The 17,748-nt window shown below is 41.6% G+C and overlaps 1 protein-coding gene across 1 annotated transcript in view; it reads right to left on the reverse strand.

The window, feature by feature from the left end:
* The window catches only part of CEP120 (centrosomal protein 120), a 340,556-nt gene that overhangs the window by 89,371 nt on the left and 233,437 nt on the right, over positions 1-17,748 (reverse strand). Inside the window, exon 17 of the mRNA XM_053701613.1 lies at positions 10,697-10,819. Within this exon, the coding sequence (XP_053557588.1) occupies positions 10,697-10,819 (123 nt within the window). The remainder of the gene's footprint in view (positions 1-10,696; positions 10,820-17,748) is intronic.

Raw genomic sequence — 17,748 nt, forward strand, 5'->3', positions numbered from 1 at the left:
ACTTCATAATGGACCTTAAATGAAAGACTTTAGAGATCATCACAATTCAGCATGTCCCATTTCTCTGACTAAAATCAGTCAAATGCTATCTGCTGCAAACTATGAGTTTAAAAACAATTCTACTATTAATGCAAATATATATGCAGAATTTGTAGATACTGGTGGGAGAACAACATTGTCCTGCCCCAAAAAAAAAAAAAAGAAAAAAAGAATCATTAGGAGCAGGATGTATCGAAGCAATTCTCCTAAAATTGCGCATATAAATCCGCATACAACTAAATCCCCTGATTTATTAATGCAAAGTGCGCCTAAAATTGAACACGTCTGACTATACATTCTTCTCACTTCATTCCCGTTTGCCAAGGCGCACCGGTGCGCTTAAAAAGGGTTACATTTGCAAGTTTAAGTTGCATTTCCTAGAGTCTGCATTAGCATTACGACCAGTTACCAATTTATTTTTTTGAGCCATTGGAGAACGAAAAATTCTCCTATAAATATGTGCAATATATCTCTTCATAGGTACTGTGGAGAACACCATTAGAAATCATTATGTCTTTGAGCTTGTGTCATGTTCACATCTAATTCTCAGTACTTTCTGATTCTAGCAGGTCTATCTTTGGCTACAAACATGTCAATTATAGAATGCATAATTGCCCCCCAAAGAACAAAAATTGTATTTACAATTTGAATGCGTTAGTTATATAGGGTCATTATTATAACAAAGTTAAAGTAAAAACGTTTTGTGTTAACACACTAAAATTAATGCGCATATTTGCCCCATGTAAAACGCAAATGTAATCGATTACTTGAAGAGGCCAAACAATACTACCTAAAAAAACAAAAAAACACTGGTTTGAAATGATAAATCAGGAGAATGTCCTTTTTTAAGTGGAGAAATTCATTATAAACCACCCCAGCTCGCCTTCCAAAAAGCACAAATTAAAACCTGCAATTTTTTGATAAATGTGTGCTCACCGGTGCGCCTCTCCAAGGACTAGCTGCAGAGAATTCTAGCCCTTAAAAGGAAAGCGATATAGTCAGTATAGCTAAGCTACTTACCTAGTTAAGATAATAAATGCTGCTTATCTGATAATTTCATTTCCATTGAGGGGAGGAGAGTCCACGGCTTCATTCATTACTATTGGGAATTAAGAACCTGGCCACTAGGAGGAGGCAGAGACACCCACTCCCTCATCCCGCAGCCATTCTGCAGAGGGAACCAGGAACAGTAGGAGAAATATCAGGGTATAAAAGGTGCCAGAAGAGGATTCAATTTAGGTCCGCCCTACGGAGATACGTGCGGGAGCCGTGGACTCCCCTCCCCTCAATGGAAATTAAATTATCAGGTAAGCATAATTTATGTTTTCCATCTAAAGGGGAGGAGAGTCCACAGCTTCATTCATTACTATTGGGAACATATACCCAAGCTCTAGAGGACAATGAATGAAACCTGGAGGGTAAAAAGGCGGACCCTAATCTGAGGGCACCACAGCCTGCAAATCCTTTCTCCCAAAAAAAACTTCCGCAGAAGCAAAAACGTCAAATTTGTAAAACTTTGTAAAAGCGTGTAAGGAGGAGCAGGTAGCAGCCTTACAAATTTGCTCCATAGAGGCCTCATTCTTGAAGGCCCAAGACGAAGCCACAGCTCTAGTTGAATGAGCCGTGATCCTCTGAGGAGGCTTATGTATCGCTGTCTCATAAGCCAAGCGAATCAAGCTCATCAACCAAAAAGACAAAGAAGTAGCAGAGGCCTTTTGCCCCTTGCGCTTCCAAGAATACACCACAAAAAGAGATGTAGACTGTCTGAAATCCTTTGTAGCCTGAAGATAGATCTTCAAGGCACCAACCACATCCAGGTTATGAAGTAACCTCTCCTTTGAAGAAAAAGGGTTAGGACACAAAGAAGGAACAACTATTTCCTGATTGATGTTACGGTTAGACACCACCTTGGGGAGAAACCCCAACCCAGTGTGAAGAAAAGTCTTATCCGCATGAAACACCAGATAAGGAGGATCACATTGCAAGGCAGCAAGTTCAGATACTCTGCATGCCGATGCAATAGCCAACAGGAAGAGAACCTTTCAGGACAGAATCTTAATGGCAATGGAATGCATAGGTTCAAACAGGACCCTTTGCAAAACCTTAAGGACTAAATTTAGGCTCCAAGGCAGAGCCAACTGTCTAAAGGCAGGCCTGATTCTAGACAGAGCCTGAACAAAAGATTGAATGTCAGAGAGCTCAGCGAGTCTCCTATGCAACAAAACTGATAATGCTGAAATCTGTCCCTTTAAGAAACTAGCGGCAAGACCTCTCTCCAAACCATCTTGGAGAAAGAACAGAATCCTGCATAGCTTCACCTTATGCCAAGGATATCCATTCTTCTCACACCAGGACAAGTAAAGCCTCCACACCTTATGGTAGATGCGACTAGTGACTGGCTTCCTTGCCTGAATTAGAGTATCAATCACACTGTCAGAAAAGCCTCTCTTGGCTAAGACCAGGCGTTCAATCTCCACGCAGTCAGCCTCAGAGAATCTAGATTTCAATGTTGAAAGGGGCCCTGTGAAAGCAGATCCCTGCAACAGGGTAACCTCCACTGCTGAGAGGATGACATCCCCACCAGATCGCAAACCACGTCCTCCGCGGCCACGAAGGAGCAATCAGAATGGCTGGGACCCGCTCCTGTTTGATGCGTGCCACTACGCAAGGTAGAAGTGGTAACGGTGGAAAAATGTAAACTAGGCTGAATCCCCAAGGAACCACTAAGGCATCTATCAGCTTTGCCTGGGGATCCCTGGACCTCGACCCGTAACGGGGGAGCTTGCAATTGAGTCTGGACGCCATGAGATCTATCTTTGGCGTTCCCCATCTGTGACAAATCTCTGCAAACACCTTGGGGTGAAGAGACCATTCCCCCGGTTTTAAGGATTGTCTGCTGAGAAAGTCCGCTTCCCAGTTGTCCACACCTGGAATGTGAATCGCTGACAGCAAACAGTCATGGGACTCCGCCCACTCCAGAATCCGAGACACCTCCCTCATCGCGAGGAAGCTCCTCGTACCCACCTGATGGTTGATGTAAGCCACCGATATAATGTTGTTGGTCTGGAATCTGATGAAACTGACCGACTCCATGCATTCAGAGCATTGTAAATTGCTCGTAGTTCTAGTATGTCTTTCGCAACATGTTTTCCTGCTTTTAATCCATGGGCTCTTTAAATGACGAATTATCCTCAAGGGGAATAGTTGTCCGCTTCGCAAGCGTAGAGATAGCCCCATCCACCTTAGGGATGGTCCCCCACAGCTCAAGCTGAGAGTCCGGAACAGGAAACAGTTTCTTAAAGGAAGAAGGGGAAAAGGAAGAACCTAATCGCTCCCATTCGTTCTTAAAGGGACACTGTACCCAAAATATTTCTTTCGTGATTCAGATTGAGCATGAAATTTTAAGCAACTTTCTAATTTACTCCTATTATCAATTTTTCTTCATTCTCTTGCTATCATTATTTGAAAAAGAAGGCATCTAAGCTTTTTTTGGTTTCAGTACTCTGGACAGCACTTTTTTTTATTGGTGGATGAATTTATCCACCAATCAGCAAGGACAACCCAGGTTGTTCACCAAAAATGGGCCGGCATTTAAACTTACATTCTTGCATTTCAAATAAAGATACCAAAAGAATGAAGACAATTTGATAATACGAGTAAATTAGAAAGTTGCTTAAAATTTCATGCTCAATCTGAATCACGAAAGAAATATTTTGGGTACAGTGTCCCTTTAATAATATTAGCCATCGTAACGTGAACCGGAAAAGACTGAGGTACTACCCGGTCCGCGTATACCTTGTCAAGCTTAGGAATCGCAGGTTCCTCCGGTATCTTAGGTTCCGGAACCTCCAGAGTAGCAAGCACCTGCCATAGCAGAAAGTGCAAATTCTCCATCCTAAACTTATAACCAGGCTCCTCCGCCACTGGAGGTTTAAATGACACGGACTGCAACCCAGAAGGGGCCTCCTCCGAAAAGTCGGTGTGAGCCTCGTCATCGTATAGAGCCTCTGGATCTTCCATCGGCGAGGACAAACCCTGGGCCAGGCCGCAATGATAAACCCTACACTTGCGCTTAGCAGAACGTGGTAAGGCATGGATCACTTTCAAAACCGCCGATTCCAGTTGGTCCACAAAGTCTGACGGCCAACGAATCTCTCCCGAAGGAGTAACGGTTGGGCCACGGCGCGCTGCATGTGCAATCGGAGATGAATGCAGGAAACGCACCCCAGGGACGAAGAATCCTCAGAGGTGGACGGCTCAGTAGTACTAGACATCCGTTTACATTTAGATGTTGTAACGTTATCAAGGCATGTGGAACATAATTGAGCAGGCTGATCTACCAGAACCTCCTCACAATAAACACAGGAATGAGACTTTGTTAAGGAGGGAGAGCCCTCTAACGCATCAGAGTCCTCCATCGCTTGCACTTATGGGTAGACTATTTTAATTTACAAAAAGGCACCTTTATACCAACAATGGCCGGGGCACTCATCACCTCCTAGGACCCGGACTACAGAAACCACTACGTCTCCTGCGCCACAGATCAACAGAGAAGGGTTGATAGACACACCCAGTCACATGGAATGCCTGGCAAGACCACCCCTGCACTAGGGAAAAACGCGCTAAAAATGGCTGTGCAAGATTCTCGCAAGTAACCCGAGAGTTCCACATATTGCCAGAGCCTCATCTCGCACATAACACAGCAATGACACAAACAATATCGTGTATAAACGCCCCCTGTTCAATAATCCCCCTTTCCAAGAATATTAACCCTCGATTCTGTAAAGATAAAAAGGCACCACACTGTGACCCTGTCTTCTTGACCCTTCAAGTGTGACAGGTTAGTAGCCTCGCTTCTGACATGGACTTGAGTGTAGAAAGCAGGAACTGAAACTCGTCAACACTGATTGCTTATGGAGCTGTTAATATGAGTCGGGATGGTTTCGGAGAAAAACTCTCCCTGTATCTCCGTACTCTCGCCCAGGTTCTCACTGTGAGGCTGACAGGACTACTTAAAACTCCAGTTCCAATGCAAACCCTCCATAAGAGACTACTCCGAAACTCCGGCACTCTGCCATCCTACTGTGACGAAAGACAAAGAATGACTGGGGGATGAGGGAAGTGGGGGAGGTATTTAAGCCTTTGTCTGGGTGTCTTTGCCTCCTCCTGGTGGCCAGGTTCTTAAAGGGACTGGCTGATTGCTATCACCTGGTACAAGGGGAGTGGAAATATACATAACTTTGAAATTTGTTATAAAAAAATCTACTACTCATTTGAAGTTCAAACTAAGTGCTATTGCATTGTCTTGTTATCTTGCATTTGTTGATTATGCAAATCTAATGTGTTGACTGCTCCTTTAATTCCCAATAGCAATGAATGAAGCCATGGACTCTGCTCCCCTTTAGATGGAAATAGAGCTTTTATTGCAGATTTTTATATAAAAAGTAAAAGCAACATTTTGGGTTATCCACCCTTAGTCATAGAATGACTACGGGTGGATAAACCGAAATGTTGCTGTTACTATTTGGATCAAACTCTGCAATGAAAGCTTTATTTTAAAGTATGTGCTCTGGACCTGGATTGAATGAAGCAGTTTATAGAGGCTGGCAGTGCGCCTCTGTCTACATGTGCACTATTAAAGGGACATTGCTGGATCCAATATTAGCTTTGTAATAAATGCGGCTTACAAAATGTGTGACTGTTTCACAGTGACATAAAGCTGATAATTTGAAGTCTCTTTAGGGGCAGCATTCCTTCAGCCCAGAAAATTAAAAAAAAAAAAAAAAAAAACTATCTATAAAAGGGGATTGTGCAGAGGAAAGATTGTGTAAAATGTTCAAAGCAAAAAGTGATCAAAGTTTCAAAGGCCCAGAGTTAAATCCTATGGTTGCATTAATGATTCAGATAGAGCTTGCAATTTTAAGCAACTTTCTAATTTACTCCTATTACCAATTGTTCTTTGTTCTCTTGGTACGAACAGCAAAATTAGTTTTGTTCTGTGGATGAGGAAGTTTTGGAGGATATATAGATTATATATACACAAAACACGTAAGGGGACTGCACTCTCAGACTGGACTGGGTACACATCCCATGACCCTGAAATAAGCTCAGCCTGGGTGCTAATAGCACTCTCAGGAAGCTATGCTGTATCCATAGTCAAAGGCAGTTAACCCCAGACAAGTCTGGGTGCAAGACCCATAGGGAAAATTACCAAATAAATAATAAAACACACAGAGAAAGTCCAGCACTTGATTACAAGCTATCAGCCAAGTTGAAAAGCAAAATTGGAAGTTAGTTACCGCATCTGGCCAAATGGGACAAGCCTGGGTACCACGTCAAGGTAGATTATATATATCCAGGTGGCCCTCGGTTTACACCGGTTCAATTTGCGCCGTTTCAGAATAACAACCTTTTTTTCAGTCATGTGACTGCTATTGAAAAGCTTTTGAAAAGCAATGCACTAATTAAAATAGCCAGTAGGTGGAGCTGTCCGCTTGTTTTGCAGCAAAGTTATGCAACTTAACAGCCTTAAATTGATCTGTGTACACAGATCAGACCAGATCTATCGAGCAAAATTTAACAGGCACTTCCCTATTATCTTCCTGTCCAGCAGCTTGAGGTGAGGGTGCTTAACTGCTTATTAATCACTGCAGATTGAAATGCATAGAATAGGTGCAGACCCAATATTATCTAACATGCTAACAATGCAGAGAATTGATTGCAGAAAAATGCAAGTAAAAAAACGTTTTTGTTCATTAAACTTAGTTTCATGATGATGTTGTGTGATTATTTTTTTTTTGTTTTTTATTTTTTTTATTTAATATTTTTTTATTGAGGATTAAGCAATACAGCAGGTGTCACAACGCAGGTGACTAAAAAAATGCACATATATGCAAACATTATATTGTTGTAATGACATAGTAAATATAGCTGTTGATGGGAATGCAGATCATATAAATCAGGCATATCAAGCATGAAATAAAATATCTACCGCATTAACCTCATTTTTAATTATTTTGAATAAGAATATAAACCTCATTTTTAAATAGTGTGAACAGACTGTAAACACAGGGGCAAACTAGTACTTCAGTACTATCAATTAACTCAACTTTCTAGGGACTTCATAAAGTCAGTTTAGGAATCATCTCCTATAAGGATTTCAATTTTCACCTAGAGGATGATGAGAAGAGCAGATATTGAACAGATGAACAAAGAGAAATCAGAATAAAACACTAAAGACCAACTATTCAGTTCAGACAAAATAATGGGTATCTTATAGGTTTGAACCGAGTGTATCAGTATTAATCAGGTGAGGTTTTAAATACTTTATCAGGTATGGTGAACCGCAGGATCACCAAGAGGAGAAGTGTATCTAGATACGAAACTGACTTCTCCAGCCCCCGTAGAAGGGGATAACACAAATAGAATTTGCGTCCAAAGGGGGGGGGGGGCGGAGTCTAGTAGTATAGAAACATACTAGAAGAGAGAAAATTAACAACTAACCTAATTAAGTAAGCTGATGGGAGCTCAGGCATAAACAATTAAGGGCTATCAGTTTTGCTCTTAGGAAAATATATACATACATAGTAGGCTTAATTTATAAATGTGTAGATAAATTTGCAAATATACACTGAGCAAGAGACACTGGTTCACTGATGCTATTGAAACTATGATATGTGGTAATATATATACACACAGCTATAACATATGACATAGCAAGTGGTGGAATACCTATCAGGGCAGGTAGAGACATTACATCAAAATAGTACAGACAATAACTAAAGCCTGTGTAATTTAGATCCATCATCATAGAAAAAGGGGACCCATGTAGACATCTATACTATATCAGACCCCCCTATCGTGTGGACATGGGCCCTATGTCACACAACAGGGTGAATCACGTGTCTAGACCTAGACAGTATTAACATCAAGTTACTCTACCTAACAAGCAGCAGATAAACTTCCACCTTTAACACGCATATAGATATCAGTGAGAAAGAACACATTATTGTAAGTAAGGCAACGCAATTAGGAGGGAGCAATATGTGATATGTCTATGGGGCCCAAACTAAGATATTCCTAAAAAGTTATATCTGCAAGCAATATAATGGGTATACCGCTAATTAAAATAGAACCAGCTATGGACTATTCAGGTACATTAATATAACAGCCTAGCATATACCCCAATGAGGAGATATATCTAAACTAGTTAGGCTTCGAGACTATTTAATACAGAAAATATGTTACCAACATGTTAGGAACGTGAGGCAACACATAAAAATAATACTGTAAGAGCATTGTCTGCAATATAAAGACTTTTAAGCCTATAGGGCAAAGTATAACTAAAAGCAGCCTAGTGGTTATAGGGAAATACTATAATAACAAACCATTAAGATATTTTAAACTAATACAACTAGCGTCTATGAAACAGAGGGACCTGTATCAGTCCTGTCAGACCTCGTGTATTACAAGGCTCGACATTGTCCAACCCTACAGCTGCCAGAGGATAGAAGACGCTGGAAGAGAACTTATCCAAAGCCAAATCTGAGTCTTATGGTCAAACGGGGGGGCGGAGCCTAGTAGTATAGAGACATACTAAAAAAGAGAATATTAATAACTGACCTAATTAACTAGGCTGATGGGAGCTCAGGCATGGACAATTATGGGTTATCAGTTTTGCTCTTGGGAAAATATACACATACATAGTAGGCTTAATTTATAAATGTGTAGATAAATTTGCAAACAGGTCTAGAGCACATTATAGTGTCGATACAAATATATATATATATATATATATATAAAAATATGTCTATAATCAATAATCATTTTCATAAAGCATATTATGCTGCATACGGACTCTGAATTGCAAGGCTTGTAATAATAGATAAGCTAGGTATGACCCAGCACACATCGGACATCAAACAACATATATATAAATGAAAACGCTAGCATATCTGAACTTATGTCCAACAGTGAAGCAATCCATGTATCAACCAATTTAACGGAATGAGCATTATCAGTAATAATAAGACTTTGAACCTATTGGGCAAGGTATCACTAAAAACAGGCTGGTAGGTACGGGGGAATACTATAATAACAGGCCGTTAAAACATTTTAAGCTAATACAACTAACGCCTATGAAATATGGAGACCTATATCAGTCTTGTCAGACCTCGTGCATTACAAGGGTCCACATTGTCCAGCCCTGCAGCTGTCAGAGGATAGAAGACACTGTAAGAGGACTTATCCAATACCAGATCTGAGACGTGTGGTAACGTCCATTATCACTGGCTGCAAGCACCAACTTCGCGGCACTTCGGGCCCAAGGACTCGCTCCGACCACAGTAGAGCCGCCGTCACCCGGAATATGACACAGTCCCCTGGGCCAGTCGCCACACTACTCAGAGAGGTAAGTTTCTGTAAATCTCCACCCAGAAAGATTAGTGAAGTCCCAACTAGAGTGCGTTTCGTGAGTCGCAGTACGTAGGCCCTAGTAGGCTGAACTCCTGCCACATAACGGAGATCCCCAACTGCCTGAGGAAAAGTGCCTTGTGTGATCAATGCTCCCCGCTGGGGTCCGGCCGCCTCCTCCGGCAGAAGAGCTAAGGTAGTAGGCAATGAGGATTCCATCGGCGGTACGACTCTTTGGCTCTGCGGTAATTCCTCCCCCTGTGGCAGAATCCGGCGGTTCAGCTCCTCAAGTGGGGCTCGCTGTAGGGCAGAAACCACTACTTGTTGCAGAAATAATGTAAATTCATCGAACAGGAGAGAGAGGTTTATTAAAGTGTCCTCCATACTTGGTATATACTAAACCTGTAGGGGCTCAATCTGAATTCCCAGCCGTCTACTCGTTCAAAGAGGTTCCGATCAGCTCTCAGGCCCTGTCGGAAAACAAAATCCTCCACGTGGCTGTAACCAAGTTGCGGGCCGTCAAATGTTCAATATAGGTTCCAAAACATTGCAAATTCTAGCTTCAAGTTAGTCTCTAGTAGGTTTGCAATATTTTTAGATAGAAGTTTGGGCAAAATAAACTAGATTTTGGGTCTAATTATCAACTCTGAGCAGGAGCTCTCTAAATATGCGTCGATCCCTTGCAATGGCTAGCTCCGCCCGCGTGATTATTTGATTAGGTGATGTTTAGCAAATGTTTTTGTTCATTAAACTTAGTTTGATGATAATACAATCTATATTATTAGGTTTTTAATGCTGTTTAGCATTTAAAGTCTTCATTTAAAACCTTTAAAAATAATGTATTATGACAATTTTGAGAGTGGCCTGGAACCTAACTCCCTCACTTCCCATTGACTTACATTATAAACTGGGTTTCAATTTACAACCATTCCTCCTGGAACCTAACCCCGGCGTAAACTGAGGGCTACGTGTGTGTGTGTGTGTGTGTGTGTATATATGTGTGTATATATATATATATATATATATATATATATATATATATAAACTTTAAAAGGAGAGACAAGACAGTTTCTGATGAGGGAGCTCCTTACACTACAAAGTAAAAACATTTTGTTTAGGATTTGTGGAGTATTACATATCCAACACTAATGTTGCCAATACAGCTATAGAAAATTAAAGTTCAGTTTTTAGTCTCAAATACTTTTGTGTTTATGTCACACTGTTCATGTGAAAATAGTGACTTTACCTTTTCTAGTGTGAGCAGATTTATTTCAGCCTGTAGTCTGATTTCGGGTTTAGTACTTTGCTGCTCTTTATATTGCTGAAACTCCTTATCCAGTAACCTGAATTTGTGCTCTGCTTCTTGAAGCTACATTGGGAGTCGGAAAAAAAAACAAAAACAAAAAAATTAAAAGAAGATACTTGAAAAAAAGAAGATTATAAACAAACTTATTTAAACTTGGGGGTGGGGGGAGAAGAATTAAATTTTGAAATAAAAAGAACATAAAACCAAAAGAAAAACAGAATTTATGTTTACCTGATAAATTACTTTCTCCAACGGTGTGTCCGGTCCACGGCGTCATCCTTACTTGTGGGATATTCTCTTCCCCAACAGGAAATGGCAAAGAGCCCAGCAAAGCTGGTCACATGATCCCTCCTAGGCTCCGCCTACCCCAGTCATTCGACCGACGTTAAGGAGGAATATTTGCATAGGAGAAACCATATGATACCGTGGTGACTGTAGTTAAAGAAAATAAATTATCAGACCTGATTAAAAAACCAGGGCGGGCCGTGGACCGGACACACCGTTGGAGAAAGTAATTTATCAGGTAAACATAATTTCTGTTTTCTCCAACATAGGTGTGTCCGGTCCACGGCGTCATCCTTACTTGTGGGAACCAATACCAAAGCTTTAGGACACGGATGATGGGAGGGAGCAAATCAGGTCACCTAGATGGAAGGCACCACGGCTTGCAAAACCTTTCTCCCAAAAATAGCCTCAGAAGAAGCAAAAGTATCAAACTTGTAAAATTTGGTAAAAGTGTGCAGTGAAGACCAAGTCGCTGCCCTACATATCTGATCAACAGAAACCTCGTTCTTGAAGGCCCATGTGGAAGCCACAGCCCTAGTGGAATGAGCTGTGATTCTTTCGGGAGGCTGCCGTCCGGCAGTCTCGTAAGCCAATCTGATGATGCTTTTAATCCAAAAAGAGAGAGAGGTAGAAGTTGCTTTTTGACCTCTCCTTTTACCTGAATAAACAACAAACAAGGAAGATGTTTGTCTAAAATCCTTTGTAGCATCTAAATAGAATTTTAGAGCGCGAACAACATCCAAATTGTGCAACAAACGTTCCTTCTTTGAAACTGGTTTCGGACACAGAGAAGGTACGATAATCTCCTGGTTAATGTTCTTGTTAGAAACAACTTTTGGAAGAAAACCAGGTTTAGTACGTAAAACCACCTTATCTGCATGGAACACCAGATAAGGAGGAGAACACTGCAGAGCAGATAATTCTGAAACTCTTCTAGCAGAAGAAATTGCACCCAAAAACAAAACTTTCCAAGATAATAACTTAATATCAACGGAATGCAAGGGTTCAAACGGAACCCCCTGAAGAACTGAAAGAACTAAGTTGAGACTCCAAGGAGGAGTCAACGGTTTGTAAACAGGCTTGATTCTAACCAGAGCCTGAACAAAGGCTTGAACATCTGGCACAGCTGCCAGCTTTTTGTGAAGTAACACAGACAAGGCAGAAATCTGTCCCTTCAAGGAACTTGCAGATAATCCTTTTTCCAATCCTTCTTGAAGGAAGGATAGAATCTTAGGAATCTTAACCTTGTCCCAAGGGAATCCTTTAGATTCACACCAACAGATATATTTTTTCCAAATTTTGTGGTAAATTTTTCTAGTTACAGGCTTTCTGGCCTGAACAAGAGTATCAATAACAGAATCTGAGAACCCTCGCTTCGATAAAATCAAGCGTTCAATCTCCAAGCAGTCAGCTGGAGTGAGACCAGATTCGGATGTTCGAACGGACCTTGAACAAGAAGGTCTCGTCTCAAAGGTAGCTTCCATGGTGGAGCCGATGACATATTCACCAGATCTGCATAGCCACGCAGGAGCTATCAAGATCACCGACGCCCTCTCCTGATTGATCCTGGCTACCAGCCTGGGGATGAGAGGAAACGGCGGGAATACATAAGCTAGTTTGAAGGTCCAAGGTGCTACTAGTGCATCTACTAGAGTCGCCTTGGAATCCCTGGATCTGGACCCGTAGCAAGGAACTTTGAAGTTCTGACGAGAGGCCATCAGATCCATGTCTGGAATGCCCCACAGTTGAGTGATTTGGGCAAAGATTTCCGGATGGAGTTCTCACTCCCCCGGATGCAATGTCTGACGACTCAGAAAATCCGCTTCCCAATTTTCCACTCCTGGGATGTGGATTGCAGACAGGTGGCAGGAGTGAGTCTCCGCCCATTGAATGATTTTGGTCACTTCTTCCATCGCCAGGGAACTCCTTGTTCCCCCCTGATGGTTGATGTACGCAACAGTCGTCATGTTGTCTGATTGAAACCGTATGAACCTGGCCCTCGCTAGCTGAGGCCAAGTCTTGAGAGCATTGAATATCGCTCTCAGTTCCAGAATATTTATCGGTAGAAGAGATTCTTCCCGAGACCAAAGACCCTGAGCTTTCAGGGATCCCCAGACCGCGCCCCAGCCCATCAGACTGGCGTCGGTCGTGACAATGACCCACTCTGGTCTGCGGAAGGTCATCCCTTGTGACAGGTTGTCCAGGGACAGCCACCAACGGAGTGAGTCTCTGGTCCTCTGATTTACTTGTATCTTCGGAGACAAGTCTGTATAGTCCCCATTCCACTGACTGAGCATGCACAGTTGTAATGGTCTTAGATGAATGCGCGCAAAAGGAACTATGTCCATTGCCGCTACCATCAAACCTATCACTTCCATGCACTGCGCTATGGAAGGAAGAGGAACGGAATGAAGTATCCGACAAGAGTCTAGAAGTTTTGTTTTTCTGGCCTCTGTCAGAAAAATCCTCATTTCTAAGGAGTCTATTATTGTTCCCAAGAAGGGAACCCTTGTTGACGGAGATAGAGAACTCTTTTCCACGTTCACTTTCCATCCGTGAGATCTGAGAAAGGCCAGGACGATGTCCGTGTGAGCCTTTGCTTGAGGAAGGGACGACGCTTGAATCAGAATGTCGTCCAAGTAAGGTACTACAGCAATGCCCCTTGGTCTTAGCACCGCTAGAAGGGACCCTAGTACCTTTGTGAAAATCCTTGGAGCAGTGGCTAATCCGAAAGGAAGCGCCACGAACTGGTAATGCTTGTCCAGGAATGCGAACCTTAGGAACCGATGATGTTCCTTGTGGATAGGAATATGTAGATACGCATCCTTTAAATCCACCGTGGTCATGAATTGACCTTCCTGGATGGAAGGAAGAATTGTTCGAATGGTTTCCATTTTGAACGATGGAACCTTGAGAAACTTGTTTAAGATCTTGAGATCTAAGATTGGTCTGAACGTTCCCTCTTTTTTGGGAACTATGAACAGATTTGAGTAGAACCCCATCCCTTGTTCTCCTAATGGAACAGGATGAATCACTCCCATTTTTAACAGGTCTTCTACACAATGTAAGAATGCCTGTCTTTTTATGTGGTCTGAAGACAACTGAGACCTGTGGAACCTCCCCCTTGGGGGAAGCCCCTTGAATTCCAGAAGATAACCTTGGGAGACTATTTCTAGTGCCCAAGGATCCAGAACATCTCTTGCCCAAGCCTGAGCGAAGAGAGAGAGTCTGCCCCCCACCAGATCCGGTCCCGGATCGGGGGCCAACATTTCATGCTGGCTTGGTAGCAGTGGCAGGTTTCTTGGCCTGCTTTCCCTTGTTCCAGCCTTGCATTGGTCTCCAAGCTTGCTTGGCTTGAGAAGTATTACCCTCTTGCTTAGAGGACGTAGCACTTTGGGCTGGTCCGTTTCTACGAAAGGGACGAAAATTAGGTTTATTTTTGGCCTTGAAAGGCCGATCCTGAGGAAGGGCGTGGCCCTTACCCCCAGTGATATCAGAGATAATCTCTTTCAAGTCAGGGCCAAACAGCGTTTTCCCCTTGAAAGGAATGTTAAGTAGTTTGTTCTTGGAAGACGCATCAGCTGACCAAGATTTCAACCAAAGCGCTCTGCGCGCCACAATAGCAAACCCAGAATTCTTAGCCGCTAACCTAGCCAATTGCAAAGTGGCGTCTAGGGTGAAAGAATTAGCCAATTTGAGAGCACTGATTCTGTCCATAATCTCCTCATAAGGAGGAGAATCACTATCGACCGCCTTAACCAGCTCATCGAACCAGAAACACGCGGCTGTAGCGACAGGGACAATGCATGAAATTGGTTGTAGAAGGTAACCCTGCTGAACAAACATTTTTTTAAGTAAACCTTCTAATTTTTTATCCATAGGATCTTTGAAAGCACAACTATCTTCTATGGGTATAGTGGTGCGTTTGTTTAAAGTGGAAACCGCTCCCTCGACCTTGGGGACTGTCTGCCATAAGTCCTTTCTGGGGTCGACCATAGGAAACAATTTTTTAAATATGGGGGGAGGGACGAAAGGTATACCGGGCCTTTCCCATTCTTTATTTACAATGTCCGCCACCCGCTTGGGTATAGGAAAAGCTTCTGGGAGCCCCGGGACCTCTAGGAACTTGTCCATTTTACATAGTTTCTCTGGGATGACCAAATTGTCACAATCATCCAGAGTGGATAATACCTCCTTAAGCAGAGCGCGGAGATGTTCCAACTTAAATTTAAATGTAATCACATCAGGTTCAGCTTGTTGAGAAATTTTCCCTGAATCTGAAATTTCTCCCTCAGACAAAACCTCCCTGGCCCCATCAGACTGGTGTAGGGGCCTTTCAGAACCATTATCATCAGCGTCGTCATGCTCTTCAGTATCTAAAACAGAGCAGTCGCGCTTACGCTGATAAGTGGGCATTTTGGCTAAAATGTTTTTGATAGAATTATCCATTACAGCCGTTAATTGTTGCATAGTAAGGAGTATTGGCGCACTAGATGTACTAGGGGCCTCCTGAGTGGGCAAGACTCGTGTAGACGAAGGAGGGAATGATGCAGTACCATGCTTACTCCCCTCACTTGAGGAATCATCTTGGGCATCATTGTCATTGTCACATAAATCACATTTATTTAAATGAGAAGGAACTCTGGCTTCCCCACATTCAGAACACAGTCTATCTGGTAGTTCAGACATGTTAAACAGGCATAAACTTGATAACAAAGTACAAAAAACGTTTTAAAATAAAACCGTTACTGTCACTTTAAATTTTAAACTGAACACACTTTATTACTGCAATTGCGAAAAAATATGAAGGAATTGTTCAAAATTCACCATGGTGTCTTAAAGCCTTAAAAGTATTGCACACCAAATTTGGAAGCTTTAACCCTTAAAATAACGGAACCGGAGCCGTTTTTAACTTTAACCCCTTTACAGTCCCTGGTATCTGCTTTGCTGAGACCCAACCAAGCCCAAAGGGGAATACGATACCAAATGACGCCTTCAGAAAGTCTTTTCTATGTATCAGAGCTCCTCACACATGCGACTGCATGTCATGCCTCTCAAAAACAAGTGCGCAACACCGGCGCGAAAATGAGGCTCTGCCTATGATTTGGGAAAGCCCCTAAAGAATAAGGTGTCTAAAACAGTGCCTGCCGATATAATCTTATCAAAATACCCAGATTAAATGATTCCTCAAGGCTAAATATGTGTAATATATGAATCGATTTAGCCCAGAAAAAGTCTACAGTCTTAATAAGCCCTTATGAAGCCCTTATTTACTATCTTAATAAACATGGCTTACCGGATCCCATAGGGAAAATGACAGCTTCCAGCATTACATCGTCTTGTTAGAATGTGTCATACCTCAAGCAGCAAGAGACTGCTCACTGTTCCCCCAACTGAAGTTAATTCCTCTCAACAGTCCTGTGTGGAACAGCCATGGATTTTAGTAACGGTTGCTAAAATCATTTTCCTCATACAAACAGAAATCTTCATCTCTTTTCTGTTTCAGAGTAAATAGTACATACCAGCACTATTTTAAAATAACAAACTCTTGATTGAATAATAAAAACTACAGTTAAACACTAAAAAACTCTAAGCCATCTCCGTGGAGATGTTGCCTGTACAACGGCAAAGAGAATGACTGGGGTAGGCGGAGCCTAGGAGGGATCATGTGACCAGCTTTGCTGGGCTCTTTGCCATTTCCTGTTGGGGAAGAGAATATCCCACAAGTAAGGATGACGCCGTGGACCGGACACACCTATGTTGGAGAAATGTTATTCTTTATTCTTAAAAATAAATTTGGTTAGCAAAGTTTTTATTTTTAACCCTGGGTAAAAAAAAAACCCCAAAAAACCCCACTAAACTAAACGTAGCAAGTACTGGTAACTATGTTTTGGTACCTTATGTAGTTGAACAAGCGATTGTTTCAAAGTAACCTTTAAAATGTGTAATGCTTTAACAATTTACAACTTCTTCAGTCTATGTTGCTTCAAAGATGATATAAGAGATGCAGAAGAATGCCAAGCCATGATAAAGACAAATTAATCACTTTACAGTCTAAATTAAATAACCTTAGAATAGAGAGTATACAAAAATTAGATACGCTTACAAAAATAAATGTTGTTTGTCTCCATAGAATAATTTGCAATTTTGTTATGATTAAGATATCTCCATTGTTACTTGACTGCTTTGTTTTTTTTATCATGATAATGTACGTAAATAAGACATTACAGTACCTTTTGTGTTTAAAGTTCAAGAATGCAAAAATAGAAGGTTGAAAGGAATATTCTAGTCAAAATTAAACTTTCATGATTCCAATAGAGCATGCAATTTTAAGCTACTTTCTAATTTACTCCTATTATCAATTTTTCTTTGTTGTTATCTTGGTATCTTTATTTGAAAAATGGAATGTAAGCTTAGGAGCCAGCCCATATTTTGTTCAGCACCTGGGTAGCGCTTGCCGATTGGTGTCTAAATGCAGCTACCAATCAGCAAGCTCTTCCCAGGGTTCTGAACCAAAAATGGGCTAGGTCCTAAGCGTACATTCAAATAAAGATACCAAGAGAATGAAGAAAAATTGATAAGAGTAAATTAGAAAGTTGATTAAAACTGCATGCTCTATCTGAATCCTGTAAGAAAGAAAAATGAAGTTTCATATCACTTTGAAAGAAGAAATAACTGCAATACTTCACTAAAATAAGTTGCCCTTT

This window comes from Bombina bombina, chromosome 2 (assembly GCF_027579735.1).
Source record: "Bombina bombina isolate aBomBom1 chromosome 2, aBomBom1.pri, whole genome shotgun sequence".
NCBI classification, from domain to species: domain Eukaryota; kingdom Metazoa; phylum Chordata; class Amphibia; order Anura; family Bombinatoridae; genus Bombina; species Bombina bombina.